This window comes from Trichechus manatus, unplaced genomic scaffold (genome assembly GCF_000243295.1).
Source record: "Trichechus manatus latirostris isolate Lorelei unplaced genomic scaffold, TriManLat1.0 scaffold00009, whole genome shotgun sequence".
NCBI lineage: Eukaryota > Metazoa > Chordata > Mammalia > Sirenia > Trichechidae > Trichechus > Trichechus manatus.
Window position 1 is genome coordinate 5,520,886 of NW_004443945.1, and position 17,071 is coordinate 5,537,956.

Here is a 17,071-nt window from a genome sequence, read left to right on the forward strand (position 1 = left end):
CTTGGCTACCAAGGGAAGCAGAGAGATAGAGCAATCCCTCAGAGATGAAAGAGATTATTATTTACAGTCTGAAGAGAAAGAGCTAGTAGAGAGGAAGAGGTTGAAGACTTAGGAGAGGGATTACAGGGAGACCTCATTTTACTGCACTTTGCTTTATTGCGCTTCACAGATATTGCCTTTCTTAAAAATTGAAGGTTTGTGGCAATCTTGTGTCAAGTAAGTCTACTGGCACCATTTTTCCAACAGCATGTGCTCACTTCGTGTCTCTATGTCACATTTTGGTAATTCTCACAATATTTCATACTTTTTCATTGTATCTGTTACCTGTGATCAGTGATCTTTGATATTACTATTGTAATTGTTTTGGGGTACCACGAACTGCACCCATGTAAGATGGTGAACTTATTTGATAAATGTTGAGTGTGTTCTGACTCTTCTACTGATTCTGACTGTTCTACCGACCAGCTGTTGCCCCATCTCTCTCCCTCTCCTCAGGCCTCCCTATTCCCCAGACACAACAATACTGAAATTAGGCCAATTAATAGCCCTACAATGGCCTCTACGTGTTCAAGTGAAAGGAAGAATCACACGTCTCTCACTTTAAATCAAAAGCTAGAAATGATTAAACTTAGTGAGGAATGCATGTCAAAAGCCAAGACAGGCCGAAAGCCAGGCCTCTTGCGCCTAACAGCCAAGTTGTGAATGCAAAGGAAAAGTTTGTGAAGGAAATTAAAAGTGCTACTCCAGTGAACACAAGAATGACAAGAAAGCAAAACAGCTTTATTGCTGATATGGAGAAAGTTTTAGTGGTCTGGATAGGAGATTAAACCAGCCATAATATTCCGTTAAACCAAAGCCTAATCCAGAGCAAGGCCCTAACTCTTATTCTGTAAGGCTGAGAGGTGAGAAGGCTGCAGAAGTTTGAAGCTAGCAGAGGTTGGTTCATGAGGTTTAAAGAAAGAAGCTGTCTCCATAACATAAAGTGCAAGTGCTGACATAGAAGCTGCAGCAAGTTATCCAGAACATCCAGTAAGATAACTGATGAAAGTGGCTACACTTATTTTTCAATGCAGATTTTCAATGCAGACGAAACAGCCTTCTATTAGAAGAAGATGCCATCTAGGACTTTCATAGCTAGAGAGAAGTCAATGCCTGGCTACAAAGCTTCAAAGGACAGGCTGACTCTCCTGTTAGGGGCTAATGCAGCTGGTGGCTTTAACTTGAAGCCAATGTTCATTTACTATTCCAAAAATCCTAGCACCCTTAAGAATTATGCTAAATCTACTCTGCTTCTGCTCTATATATGGAACAACAAAGCCTGGATGACAGCACATCTGTTTATAACATGGTTTACTGAATACTTTAAGCCCACTATTGAGACCTACTGCTCAGAAAAAAAGATTCCTTTCAAAATATTACTGCTCACTGACAATGCACCTGGTCACCTAAGAGCTCTTATGGAGAAGTACAAGAAGATTAATGTTGTTTTCATGCCTGCTAACACAGTATCCATTCTGCAGCCCATGGATCAAGGAGTAATTTAGACTTTCAAGTCTTATTATTTAAGAAACACATTTCATAAGGCAATAGCTGCCATAGACAGTGATTCCTCTGACGAACCTGGGCAAAGTAAATTGAAAAATTTCTGGAAAGGACTCACCATTCTAAATCCCATTAAGAACATTCATGATTCATGGGAGGATGGCAAAATATCAACATTAACAGGAGTTTGGAAGAAGTTGATTCCAACCTTCATGGATGACTTTGAGGGGTTCAACGCTTCAGTGGAGGAAGTAACTGCAGATGTGGTAGAAATAACAAGAGAACTAGGAGTGGAGCCTGAAGATGTGACTGAATTGCTGCAATTTCCTGGTAAAATTTTAACGGATGAGGAGTTGTTTCTTGTGGATGAGCATCTTGAGATGGAATCTACTCCTGGTAAAGATGCCATGAACATTGTTGAAATGACAACAGAGGATTTAGAATACTACATAGTTGATAAGCAGTGGCAGGGTTTGAGAGGATTGACTCCAATTGTGAAAGAAGTTCTACTGTGGGTAAAATGCTACAGAGAACTCTTTCGTGAAAGCAAGAGTCAATCAATGCGGCAAACTTCACTGTTGTCTTATTTTAAGAAATTGACACAGACATCCCAACCTTCAGCAACCATCATCCTGATCGGTCAGCAGCCATCAACATCAAGGCAAAATCCTTCACCAGCAAAAAGATTATGACTTGCTGAAGGCTCAGATGACGGTTAGCATTTTTTTTTAGCAATGAAGTATTTTTTAATTAAGGTACGCACATTTTTTTAGACATAATGCTATTGCACACTTAACTACAGTGTAAACATAAATTTTACATGCACTGGGAAACAAATTCGTGTGGTTCGGTTTATTGTGATAGTCACTGTATTGGGGCGGTCTGGAACCGAACCCGCAGTATCTCTGAGGTATGCCTGTACTTAAATTCTACGAGAATAAGGACTTTGTTAAGGTCACTTCTCTGTCCTTCACATATATCAGAGAGTGACTGGAACACAGCAAGCACTCAAAAAAATATTTATTGAATGTTGAAGGAATGAAGGAAAAAGGGGTGGGATCAAGCAAGAGAAGAAGGTATTAGTGAAGAGGAGAGGGGAGGGTAACTAACATTTCTTAATCACCTTTTATGTTTTAAGTTCCTATGTTCATAATTCTTGAAATGATCCTAAAAAGAATGTATTATTGCCTCCATTTACAGATGAGCCTACCAAGGCACAGAGGTTAGAAAATCTTCCAAGAGCATTCATCTGTTCAGGAGTAGAGGCAATATTCTGACATGGATTTATCTGCTCACAAAGGTCATGCTCTTTCCACTTTCCAGGAGAAGGGACACAAATGTGCTCCTCTATAGTCAGAGAGAAGAGAGAAAGTGTAGAGAGTGATGGTTTTCATTTATAAGCAAAGGGTAGAAAGCTGTAGTTCAACCTGTTGGCCTCTATATTCTCTGTGAAATAAGAGGGTAAAATAATTGAGGAAGTGAGGTTGGAAGAGAGTTGTAAAAGTTATCTACCAACTCCTGAGGAGGATATATGAGGTGCTGACCCAGGGCCAATGAAAGAACTTATGAGCAACACTGAGAACCTAGATGAAATTAATCTTGGACAGTCCTAGTCTGCATGTCTGTGTGATATGTCCAGCAGGTCTCAGTAGATGGTTGTCTGGAGCAGAGAAGGAAGATTATAAGAATGACCCAAGTAAGGGTTTGTAGGGTAAATGCATCAAAGTAAAAGGAGACTGTGGAGGGAGCCATTCAAGTGATCACATGGAATCTAATTGGGATAAGGAAGGAAGTGAAGCCAGGAGGGCACTGGTATACCAAGAGAATGTGGAGTGCTCAAGGACTTACTTAGAGTTTACAATGATACTGAATAAGAAGCAACTGTAGTGGAGCAAAGGAGGAGTCTTCAATCACCTTCATCTCCATTCCACTTCAGCAAGTCTCTCCAAAGGCTGACTCTTGTTGACTGCTCTCCTTTTGTAATTTGCTTTTACACCAATATAAAAACAAGGGCCACATTTGTTCTGGGTTACCTGGTCTCTTGTAGTTAAACAAGCTTTTGCCCTAGACAAAGAGCTCGCTAAAAATGCACAATGGCGACCATGGTATTTCACAACTCTATCAAGGCTTTTGTCCTTCCCCTGCCACTCTGCATAGTAGCAGACAGGGCCAGTAAACAACAACCACAGTTCAATGACAACAAAAGGCTGACCTGGAGAATAACCAGAGCTCTTGAATACCTGGCACAATACAAAAATTAACCTAATCTTATCCTTTTGTTCCAAGAGATTGTCATTTAGTAAAGTGGGGCTATTTTCTAATAGGAATGTACTTACTTTGTGTAAGCCAATCAAACAGCCAGATGTGATATATAAATGTTCCCAGATATGTATCCATTTTAGAAACTGCAGCATATTTTATCTTCAATGCTAGGTTCTCTCACAAGTAGCAAGGAAATTTCTTTTTGATTGGACACAAAGTGATTAAAACGGAAATACAGAACCATTAGAAATATGTTAGCCATGACTTTACATCCACCTCAGAAGGCACCGCAAACCTGTCATACCTATAAATCTTCTGAACTTACCAAAAGTCTCTCATCCCCAGTCATAGACAATCTGGTACCACTACAGTCTAGCCCCATAAACCCAAGAAAACTCCAGAGCCTCAATATTATCAGCCAGGGAACATTATGTAATCAAACAGGGTATATAACTGGGTAGTTAGCAAATGTGTGGGCTTATTATCACAGGTGTGGGTGGGGGCCAGGCAAAGGGATCAGTTGCCCCTGCCCCCGTGCATGTAAGTCCAGGAGGGTGCCAGACCAGGTGTGGAATGGTGCCCCAAATATGAAAGGTGCCTGAGGCAATGACGAGAGAGGGTAAGGCTTTTCTGCTAAGCTTACCTGCTATCAAAATCTATTCATATGGAAACTGGGGAGGGAGGCAATTTAGAGATTGCCCCTGGGGCTCGAACTGGAGGAAGTATAACTTAAGAGAATGCCCCTGGGTGCTTCTTACCCTTGCTAAGCCTCAGCTTATTATTACCCTTAAGAATGCAAATAAATAAAAATATAATGAGCTTCAAGAAAGTTGTGGATACATTTGCAGTTCAAAGATTAAAAGGAAAATGAAGGTAGAAATGTTTGATCTGTATGCTTAGTCTTTGGAGATGAAGGGAAATCCTGGTCTGGATGGTTAAATCCAGTATCACTTTCATTTCTTATGTTCTTGTGATCTTCCTGTAAACCTGTGGCCACAGCAGAATAAAAAGCCCAGGACCGTTAACAAGGCATCATCTCAAAAATTCAACTACTATTCTATATATACACATACAACTCACATAGGTTAATTTCCCTTTGGTTTAACAGACCAGACCAGTACTCCTAAAACTGCATGTAAGGAAACTGATTTTGTAGGTTGCAATCTGATTTTTTACAAAATAAAATATGAAGATATCAGAATACATTGCATATAATAAGTACTCTTATAGTAGGTAAAATATGGTGAAAAATTTTTCTTCTGGTTTGTGTGTACTGGGATGGGAAAATTACTATATATTTCTTACTGTGAGTTACAGTCAAGAAAGTTTGAAAGCTACTGGACTATACTACACCAGAGTCAATCAACAATGACTCATTCTTAAATTCTAAATACTTTTTCAAAATTATTTACTTAATCTTCAAGTAGCAGTCCAGTGAGGGAGATAAGAACAATTTATAATTCCTGTTTTAAAATAACTGATTTCATCTTGAAAGCCAGAGATCTACAGGGAATTCATTTTTAATCCATTCTACATATGCTAACTCAGAAAAATGGACTGAGAATTTGTAATACTGTTCCCTCTGAATATGTATTTCCTTAAAATTAGGAGTTTATTTTGTGACATTTTTACCTACCTAAAATTATTTTAATCTTCTGTGAAACTCATTTTTATATTTGCTAATATAATCAACCTAACGGAACCTATCCACTCATAATGACTGTCACCTTAAACATATTTTGCAATAGAAATTGAGAAGTTATTACCATAGCATCAAGAAATGTCCACTTCTCGTCTGGGGTCTTAAAAACTTGCAAGCGGCCATCTAAGATGCATCAATTGGTCTCAACCACCTGGAGTAAAGAAGAATGAAGAACACCAAAGACACAAGGAAAGTAGTAGCCCAAGAAACAGAAAGGGCCACATAAAGCAGAGACTTCATCAGCCTGAGACCAGAAGAACTAGATGGTATCCGGCTGCCACCAATGACTGCCCTGACAGGGAACACAACAGAGTCCTGGACGGAGCAGGAGAAAGGTGGGTTGCAGAACTCAAATTCTAGTAAGAAGGCCAGACTTAATGGTCTGTCTGAGACTGGAGGGACCCTGGAAAGCATGGCCCCTGGATTCTCTATCAGCCCAGAACTAAAATAATTTCCGAGGACAACTCTTCAGACAGGGATTGGACTGGACTGTGGGACATAAAGTGATACTTGTGAGGAGCGTGACTCTTAGCTCAAGTAGATACAAGAGACTAAACGGGCAGCTTCTGTCCGCAGATGAGATGGAAAGGCAGAGAGGGTTAGGAGCTGGTTGAATGGACATGGGGAATCGGGTGGAAAGGAGGAACGTGCTGTCACAGTATGGGGAGAGCAATCAGAGTCACATAAAAATGTATGTATAAATTTTTTTATGGGAAACAATAAAAAAATAAAAGAAAAGAAAAGAATTGTCCACTTCTCTAAGGAGGCAACCTTGCTGTTACTACTGACTCTCCTACTTTCTGAGAACTGGATACCTCCACTTCTAGGTAGCCTTAGAAACTTTATAATCATACTTAGAGAATCTACCAGTAACTTGAGCTCTAGTGATCCAGATGGGAAGAGTAGTATTATTCACAGACCCTTTACATATGCCAAGGCAGTTCAGTTTGGCTTGCCCCCAAATCCTGAAGCTACTGGGACCTCTCAAATGGCCCATCACATTCACTCAGTAATCTGAAGGACAGGCAGGATGTCCCACAACTCCCAGATCCTGGAGACAATCCACTGCTACTGGGCCAAAAGGAAACTGCCGAAAGACACACCTGCCAAACCACAGAAGTATTTACTGAGACTTTACTAGGTTCCTTGCAGTGTATAATAAGGAGTTTAGTGTTCCTGGTAGGTAATTATTTGGTACTTAATTAGCAAACAAAAAGCCCTGGTGGCAGAATGGTTAAGTGCTCCGTTGCTAACCTAAAGGTTGGCAGTTCAAACCTACTCCAGCAGCTCCACAGGGGAATGACCTGGCAATCTGCTTCCATAAAGATTACAGCCAAGAAAACCCTATGGGGCAGTTCTAGTGTTACACGGAGTCGCTACGCATCGGAACCGACTCTATGGCACCCCAAAACAACAAGTTAGCAAATAGTTATTTCACATACATTTTAACATTTGATCCTAGGAAAAACAAAGGGAAGGAGTAAGAATTATCACCCTCCCTATTTTACGAAGGGCTTATAATTAAAAAAACATGTCCAAACCTAACAATGCCAGACAGTGGTGGAAAGAGGTGCTTGTCTTTTAACTCCTGGTCTAGTTCTCTTTTCCAACATTACAGGGGTTCCTCGGAAATATGAGAGGACGTCATTTTGGAGACTTGAATTTACCAGTCATTAGGTTACTTCATTCTTCTTACCTCTATGTGGCTCTCTGTGACCATGTTGTTGTTGTTAGCTGCCATCCATTCAATCAGCCCTCAATACACGGCGACCCCATGCGCTACAGAACAAAACAATGCCCAGTCCAGGGCCATCCCCATGACAATCTGTAGGGTTTTCATTGGCTAGTTTTTGGAAGAAGATTGCTAGGCCTTTCTTCCTAGTCCATTTTAAAAAATTAGCATATCGTGCTTACGAAAATACCTTGGTGGGGGGAGGGCGTGGCTGGCAAGCAAATGTAGCAACCGTGCCTTATTTACATAAAAATATGGTAGTCTGGAAGCTCTGCTGAAATCTGTTCAGCATCATAGCAACACACAGGCCTCCACTGACAGATGGGTGGTGGCTGTGCATGAGGTGCAATGGCCAGGAATCGAACCCAGGTCTCCTGCATGGAAGGTGAGAATTCTCCCACTGAACCACTAACGCCTCCTGTGACTATACAAGTCATTATTTACACACCTGTAGTAAATTCTTATCCAGGCCAGAAGAAGATATAATAGAAAAATTCATTTACTACTTGTATTCTAATTAGGCTGAAAGGAGATTACAAATATGAATGGAAGTTAAATAACAAAGGGAGATGCTGTTATTTGGATCGGGAAGGAAGTAAACTGACAAAATCAAAAACTGAAAATCACCTAAATACCCAATAATAGAAAGTAATTATAATTTATAATAGGTCCATATCATAAATTACCAGGTAACTATTACAAATGATGTTGTAGAAATATATTCCCTGTCACTGAAAATCATTTAAGATCTACTGTTTAAGTGGGAAAAAAGGTTGCAAAACTGTATATATTACAAAAAAAAAAGTACCTACATATATAGATACATATTCATGGAGCTAATACTGAGTATAGGGATTCTAATTTTTCTACAACTAATGTTATTACTTGCATAATAAAATTTTTAAACAGGTGAAAACAGTATTTATAACACGGAAGATCAATTCAGTCTCCCTTTTAAATAATTTACAGTCTGAACTAACTGTTTTAGGTGCAAGGACCACTACTGATCTCCTCTAAGTCAGCACTTCTATACTACCTGTGGTGAAAGACCCCCCTTTTAAAAAAAGTTCTCATTTGTTGCTGACATTTTTGTAAAATACAATAAAAAGGAATTACTAGAAAAATGAAATTATAAGGCATACAAAATATAAGCCTTAATTTTTTTTATTACACTCATAAACACAATTATTCTATCAAATTCTTAAAAGAATATTTCTAAACTCTTCATTTCTGTACCTCTCTGTTCACTGACAGGTAACAACAGTCAGTAGACTATGCTTTCAGTAGCAGTGGTAGAAGGGATTAGGAAGCCTTTTGCCACGTACTAGGTAACGGCATCAAGTAGACTAGATTCTGATCTAGCATCTGAAGACTCTTCCACAACAGGAGATAACATTCTCCAATAAATATGAATATTTGGTTGCTTCCCCTATTATGTTTACTATACTCATTAGCCTATAATATTTTTCTAATGCTAATATTAGACATTTTCTATTAAGTTTTACACAATTTTAAACCATCACTCATTTTCAAAAAAAAAAAAACCCCACAAAAAACAAAGACAATCTCACATAGTAAAAGCCTCACTTCTAAGAATTAATAAAAATTTCCGAATCATTGGGAAACAGTAGTCGTTAGGACATCCCAGAGGGGATGTACCAAGTATACAGATTCATCTGTTTGAAATGGAAACAATGGAAAATACACATTGGTATTGAGAGTTTAAGTTGCCTATTTGCTCCCAGAGCTAAGGGGAAGAAAATGAGACAGTCTGCCGGTTCCTTGGCGAAGTGAATATAGTCCATGAGCCTCTGCCATGCTACCTGAGGAATGAATCAATGATGGACTCCTTTGGACTCAGGCTAAAGTTCTGAGACTTATAAACATCTCATTTTATGTTAAGATAAAAAGAATTAAGTCCCAAGTGATTCTCTGAAAATTGGTGGCTTGATCTCCAGAAATAAAGTCCCGCATTTTAGTAGCTTGTCAAAGGCAGATGAAATTAAAGTGCTATGGATCAGAAACTGAGGATTTCCAACCAATGTTTACGTTAATCAAAAGTATGGGAACATTTTAATTAGTTATTATAACCATGCTTTTAAATTGCTGCAAATTCAATCTATTGGTAGAAAAATAAAAACTACTCCTAACACAATTCCTCATATACAGTAGGTACTCAATAAAAATTCAATAAACTCTTCAAGCTGTCATACAATGGTAAGGTCAAATGGTTTACTCTTAAGTTTCATCAAGTGAGAAGACTGGGAGCCAGATCAAAAACATGATGAGCAGTGGTTCAGTATGGAATGAACAGAAAGACTGATGCAGGTAAACCAACAAGGCAGAGGCAGAAACCGAAACTAAAAGGAAGCCTAAAGAGAAAGCTCTAAAGCAGTGAACAGTTTCTGAACTAGTTAACAGGGAATAGGAATATATAACTTGGTAGGACTTAGGACTCAAAGGGAAAAAGAAAATGAATTGAAAGCAAAGAATGGTAAAATTCAATCCATGAAGATGCTTTATTACTGGATTCTTCTTTCTCACCACCTCACAAAAAGTATGTTTTCAGATTGAGGTATAATTACATACTGTACAGTACACAAATCTTAAATGTGAAGCCTGATAAATTTTTACGTATGCACACACCCATGTAACCACCACCCAGGTCAAGATATAGAACATTTTCAGACCAGACTTACTGGCCTGACAGAGACAGGAGAAACCCTCAGAGCATGGCTCCCGGACACCTTTTTACCTCAGTACTGAAGTCACTCCGGAGGTTCATCCTTCAGCCAAAGATCAGACACGCCCATAAAAGAAAACAAGGCTAAAGGGGCACAACAGCCCAGGAACAAGGACTAGAAGGCAGGAGGGGACAGGAAAGCTGGTAATAGGGAACCCAAGGTCGAGAAAGGAGAGTGTTGACACGTCATGGAGTTGTAAACCAATGTCATAAAACAATATGCTTACTGTTTAATGAGAAGCTAGTTTGTTCTGTAAACCTTCATCTAAAGTACAAAAAAAAAAAAGATACAGAACATTTTCAGTGTCTCTTCCCAGTCAGTACTCCCCTCACATCCCCTGCCCCAAGCCTACCACATATTCTTACTTCTCTTATAACCAATGAGTTTTGCCTATTTTTGTACTTCACAGAAACGGAATCATACAGAATGTGCTCTTCTGTGTCTGTTTTTTTTTGCTCAGCCCTATAATTTGGAGACTCACTCATATTTTTGTGGGCATAGGTAGTCTGTTCCTTTTTACTGCTGAATAGTACTCCATAGTACAGATATACTATAAATTTGCTTATCCATCTTCCTGCTGATGGACATTTGGGTTGTTTCCAGTCTTAGGCTATTATGAATAAAGTTGTTATGTATGAAGATTCTTGTACAAGTTTTTTGGTGGACATAAGAACTCATTTCTCTTTGGAATTTCTAGAACAGACTGTTGGATCACAAGGTAGGTGTATGTTTAGCTTTAACAGATCAGGCCAGTTTTCTAAAGTGATTATATCAATTTATCCTCCTACTAGCAATGTTTGTGAGTTTTCGTATAATAATTTTAAATTTTAAAAGCTGTTTAGTTGAAGAGCAACAAGAGTTTTGAGGCTTTTTGTTTGTTTTGTTTTTCCATCTTTTAGAGCAGAGGTAACATCACATCACAAGGGATACACAAGATGATTTTGGGGAGCACGGGAAGAAAACAGCAGAGCTTCTATTTTAGTTTCCTAGTCTTTCAGCTAAAAACTAAAATTTACTAATATTTAATACATGAATTGACACTACTGTCCTTACTCAGACTTATGTTAGTGGTCCCATTTACTTCCTTTGGGCATATTGTGGTTTGCAGCCATTTGTGTGTGACTAGGTGAGTAGAATAACGGATTCTTATTATCCAGTTCTAACGGAACTAACTCTCAACGAATGAACAATTGGCTAAAAAGAACTCTACAAAGATAATACTAATAATGTAAACATAAGTAAACAACAAGGAAATAGCCAAGTTGATACCTTTATTCTAGCAAACCTCTTCAGAAGATAAAAACTGTGATCATCTAGTCAGATCTCAAAAGAAGTAGGAAAAAATATTTCAGAAATCCAGACTATTCTAAATATGGAATTAATCTATTATTATCAGTGATATTTTGCCAATATAATTTTAAAAACTTAAATTATTTATATCATCTTTCATCCTTTGTAGTTTTTTTGTTTTATGTTTATAACAGTATACAAAGTACACATATATGTAATTTTAAAGTAAATTTATACATATTAGAGATGCATGTGCAAATACTTTTTACCAACAGGGTATACGATTAAAAGCTTCAGAGACCAGAGACTTCTGCTTTAGAAGTTTTTTTTTTTTTTAAGCTAGTCAATCCTTAGGTATAGAGTAACTTCTAATTTTTAAAACCATACCTAATAAAATAGACTCCATTAGAAATAGTCACCTGCTATTTAAGGTTGAAATAACACATCTGAACAGTGGGGGAGAAGAAGAAGAACAGGAATCAAGTGGGATGATACATAAGGGAACTTCCCCAGGTATTGGTACTGTTCTGTATCTTCATAGGGGTTTGGATTATACCAGTGTATACAGTTATTAAACTTACTGAATGGCACATTTAAGGTAAGATAAATACATTTCATTCTATATAAATTTTACTTCAAAAGAAAAAAAATGATCTATAAAAAAATATTGACCATTAGTTAATGGTATGCATGCTTAAATGTTTAGAGGTGAGTTATACCGATGTCTGCAACTTACTTTGAAATGCATTAAAATAAAATGGACTGCTGTGTGGATAGAAGGATAGCTATCTGAACAAATATGTGATAGAGCAAGTAAAGGGTTAATGGTACAATCTAGATAGTAAATATATGGGTGCTGACTATACAATTCTTTTAACTTTTCTCTGTCTGAAATTTTTTAGGATAAAATATAGGGGAAAATAACATAGCTACTGAAGAGATCATAATACTGGGTTGAAAACTGATGGAGAAATATTAATTAAAAATAACATAGTGATACAAGGCAGCTGGAAATTGAAAAAAGACAAAAAGAAACATTCAAGCAAGACTGCTTGGTACTTTCATATACAATCAATCTGTGAGGCGACAATCACCCCTATTTTACAGACTAGTTAGTAAACTGAAACTTAGTAAGATTATAGAACTTGCCCGAAGTCATACAACGTAACGCAGCCAGGACTTGAATCCAACTTATTCAAATTTTCTAAATGTCCAAATCATCTTGGTGCACAATCCTCACAAGCAGTAGCTTATGCTAGGACCTAACATGTTCCCTAGAGCAAAGAACTCACTTCTCCTTTGTAGGACATACCAGCTCTGTTAGAAAGCTCTACCAAGAATTGAAATCTGTCTTCCCATTGTTTTTCTCCTCCTAGGTGTGACTCCTTAAGGCATACAGAATCTAATCCACATAACTGCCCTTCATACCAAGTGACAGTACTTGAAATCTGAATAAACAGGATTTTTTTTCCAGTTACTATAACACCATCATCTACAAAGTTACAGTTGGGTGTAAAATGCAGACAAGCCCTCACAGAACTAGGATGAAAATGAGCACGTCTGTGAAGCATACATCACAGTAACTAACAAAGAGTAGTAACTCAAATATCTTCTTCATTTCCTAGCCTTACCTTTCCTTAGAAATTGCAACATGCCCCTCACTATTTTTTTTTTATTCTTCCAAGAGACTTAGGTATTTTCCTTGAAGAGTTCATGATAAATGTGAACAGATTTTTTCATACATTTTGTTTCATCTTATTTTCCAATTTGCCTTGGTTTGGAACGAAAACTTCTAGCAATTTTATCTACAACTAGATACACAATGAGGACCACTTCCTCCCCCCCAACCCTGATTTGAATTCTGTTCTCTAGCTGATTAATTTTTTTTTAATAATATTTTATTGAGTTTTTGGTGAAAGTTTACACAGCAAGTTAGGGTCCCATTTGACAACCTCCACACAAATTGTTCAGTGACATTAGTTACATTTATCACAATGTGTCAACGTTCTCTTTGTGTTGTTTGCTCCACTTCCAGTACTCTAGTTTCCCTGCCCCCTTAACGTCTCATCTTTGCTTTTGAGTAATTGTTGACCTTTTGGTCTCATACTGATGGTTTTTAGGTAGAGCACCAATCTTACTGGTAACGTCCTTTATTTTATGTGCCGCTTTGCTATTTCGCTAAAAAGTGACTCAGGGGATAGGCTCAGTTCTAGGTTTAAAGAGTATTTTAGGGCGATAGTCTCAGGGACTCCTCTGTTTTCTACTGTTCCAGTTTGTCTGGCTTTTTTTTTTAGGTAAGAATTTGAGTTCTGCTCCACATTTTTCTCCCATTCTATCCAGGACCATCTATTGTGACCCTAGTCAGAATGGTCAGTGGTGGTAGCCGGGCACCATCTAGTTCTTATGGTCTCAGGATAAGTGAGGTTGTGGCTTATGTAGACTTGTTTCTTCTCTGAGCTTTTGGTTACCTTCTTACTGTTTTGCTCCTGGCCAACAGAAACCTTAGTTGCATCACAGATGGCAACTCACAAGCTTTTAAGACCCCAGACCCTACTCACTTCACTAGAATGCAGATTATAATTTTTGTGAACTATGTTATGCCACTTGACTGACTTGTCCAATGAGACCATGTAACCAGGACCACTTCTGCAACACTTCACTGTTTCACAAATTACTACAGGTGGCCAACCTGTATAAAGCAACATGTTAATGAAATTTTAAGTCTATTTTCTTTTTGACTCTCAGAAGACATTCTTCAAATGTAAGATTAAAGAAAGTCACTGTGTTACGAGGAAATGATCAATTGATGATAAACTTTAACTCACATTTCAATATATAAATGTGTATATATATACACACACATATACTATACTTCTTACTTTAAAAATATATGCAAAGATTCCTAAAGTCACAAATCTGCCCCTTTAAGCAATACAGTATTATAGTATGAAAAATAACCAGTTACTCTACCATGAAAACTTTGCCATATTTAAGGACAACCAACAGTTCACACATGGAGAAAAGTTATTTTCACAGCCTAATGGAACGTGAATAAAATTGTTTTTTTCAATTGAAATCTGAGGTTGTTAAGTGTTGGAAGGAATCCTAGAGATGATCATTTTATAGTTGCAGAAATGGATATTCAGACAGCTGAAATGATTAGCCTGTAACAGAGACCAAACCAGACACCAGATCCCCTAATTCCTGGCCAAGGGCTCTTTCCATTCTACAATTATGATTTCTTCCAAAGGAAATACAAAACACAGTGATCATGTCCATCCATTACTTCAACTTCACTAAATTTCAGTCTGTCCACTTATGATGTCACTTCCTTTTGTGAATGGGTTTATTTTTTTGAGGGGTGGGGTGTCTGGCTATCTTCAGTTGACTATAACACAACATTTTAGAGTCACATTCTATGCCAATTTTTTCCATGCCTATTTCTATTCCTCAAGAATAGCAATATAGTCTCCAAGATTCCTCGACCCTTCTTTTTACTACATTTCTTATTTCAAATAATCAACTGCTATTACAAAATTTAAAATAAAAAGACTTATTAAAACACAATTACTCACAGTATGTTATACCTCTTCCTCACTCAAAGAGTGAGGAATAAAAAATTTTAATGCTATATATTGCATGCAGATGCTTTCTAGAGAAAGAGCCCAGCGACAATCTTGATATAGAAAGAGCTATTGTGGACTGTGGTGGAGGGCCAAGGCTAAGGTTTGGGATTCCACCTAAAACAAATATGGAGGTGAAAAGGCATCAAGTGCCTGCTGGACCCACGAGCCATAGTCAAACTGCAAGCTCCTGGTTATTTCGTGCCTGTTTTAAAATAACGACTGGTACCAGGGAGGCACATACCCCAGGACAATGATAGGGCACGCGGGGCACCCAGAATCGCGCTCATGGAAAACTCAACAAGTCCGGATGGCGAAGGATGCACCGACAGATGAATGACTGCCAAGACGCTCCTGCTGGCCTCGGAATGACCACTACCCCTTTCTAGGATTTACCGCCGCCGTTACGGGCCAGCTCGTGGACAGCCATTTGCACTGCGCTCACCTACCTGCCCCGACGTTCGCCCAGGACCCGGCATATCTACCAACGACCCTGCCCGGACTCGATGCCTCCACCCCGGGCCCGCTTCCCAGTGGCGCCGGTTCCCTGGTCACCACTGGCTTTCAGGAAGAAGGCAGCGTCGGGCCTGCGGGGGCCGGACCCGCCTTCGAAGGTGGGCGGAAGGATGGCGGTACTCGCGGGGTGCGGGCGCGACCGGGAACCTTCGCCTCCAGCCCTGGCCCGTCCTCTCTGCGCAGCGCCGGGAACCGCGGGCTCCGGGGCCGAGGCGATGGGGAAAGGGGGCGGGCGCGCCATCATGAAGGGGAAAATGGTGGGCGGGCGGGCCCGCGCGCGGCCGCCGTACTCACCCGGGCAGGCCAGTGCGGGTAGCCCTTCATCTTGGCGAATACCAGGTCGCCCGCCTTGTACTCGCGGGGCCGCGGACGCGCCATCCCGGCCGTTTCCCTTCCTGGTCGCCCTCGGTCGCCGCCGAAGATGCCGGGAGGCCGCCCCCCGCGGGCCGACGGACTGCGCCGCGCTCCCCACGGGCCTCGAGCCGGGCGGGCAGGCGAGCGGCCGCTCCGACGAGGGGAAGCGGCGAGGCGGCAGCTAGGGCGAGGGTGGGCGGGGGCGCAGCAGGCCCGGCAAATCCCGGCCCGGCAGCGGGGGAGGGGAGCCCCCGGCCGTTAGGCGCTCGTCCGCGTCCGGCCGCGCTAAGGTCCCTGCCACCGCCGCGCGCTGCTCACAAGCGCCGCGTCGCCTGCTTCATGCCGCCGTCGCCGCCACCGACCTCCCTCGGTCCCCGGCGCGGCGGGAGCGCCGGGCCTCGCGCCTCCTCCGAATTCCTCCTCGGGCAGCGACCGCAAACACGATCTTATTATTGTTCTCGCGCGCGCTCAGCATCCCCCCCGCTTCGCTTCCCGCTCCCCTCCCCTCCCGCGCCGGCCGGTTAATTCCTAGGTACACGGCCGGCTTTCGCGGAGAAACCGAGCGCGCCAGCCCGGCTGCTCCGCGGGCGGGCGGGCGATGGGTGCGTCCTCCCCAGCATCGAAGCCCGCGCCGGGCGGGCGGGAGCGCCTACTCCGGAGGACACCCGCCGGCCGCTCTCTTTTGTTCTCGGCCGGGAGCTGCCTGCTGCAACGCAGCCAATCACCACCCAGCGGCCCCCTCCCTGCCCCCGCGCGCCACACTGGGGGCGCCCCCATCCGCGCCCCCCAGTCCCATACCCGCTTCCCGTCGACTCGCCCCTGCACCGCGCGGCTACCCTCGCGGGCCACTTCCGCGGGTGCTGTCCGGGCGGCTGCCCGAGGGGACCCGCTGCCCTGGGCATCAGGCTGCTGAGAAGAACACTTGCTCTGGAGTCAGCGACCTTGGTGGGTTCTCGCCCAGGCCCGTCCTTGACAATGCAATGTGACACATAGAGGGTAAGCTATTTAACCGAGTCGTAGGAGGTTTTCTCGGCTGGCACTGTTCGGTTCGAACATGGATCAACATAACACCAAAGTTCATAGGCGGTTATGCTTCTTATGCGTATGTAGGTCTCCTAGGCCTGCAGTTTTTATGAAAAAGAATTACTCTGGCAGGTCGCTTGTTTCCAATCTTGGCAACATTTTGGACAACTCTTTTTAAATTGGCACCCAGTTCTGGTGATTTATGTATAAATCTAGAACAACGTGTGCATTTACCACTGTTTTACTCTGAACTCCTTAGCTGGCTGTTTTCAAAGACATTTTG

The 17,071-nt window shown here is 41.1% G+C and overlaps 1 protein-coding gene across 1 annotated transcript in view; it reads right to left on the reverse strand.

Moving 5' to 3' along the window:
• The window catches only part of HDGFL3 (HDGF like 3), a 71,859-nt gene extending 55,482 nt beyond the window's left edge, over nt 1-16,377 (reverse strand). Inside the window, exon 1 of the mRNA XM_004370680.2 lies at nt 15,706-16,377. Within this exon, the coding sequence (XP_004370737.1) occupies nt 15,706-15,789 (84 nt within the window). The 5' untranslated portion in view covers nt 15,790-16,377. The remainder of the gene's footprint in view (nt 1-15,705) is intronic.
• Nucleotides 16,378-17,071: the final 694 nt, after the last annotated feature.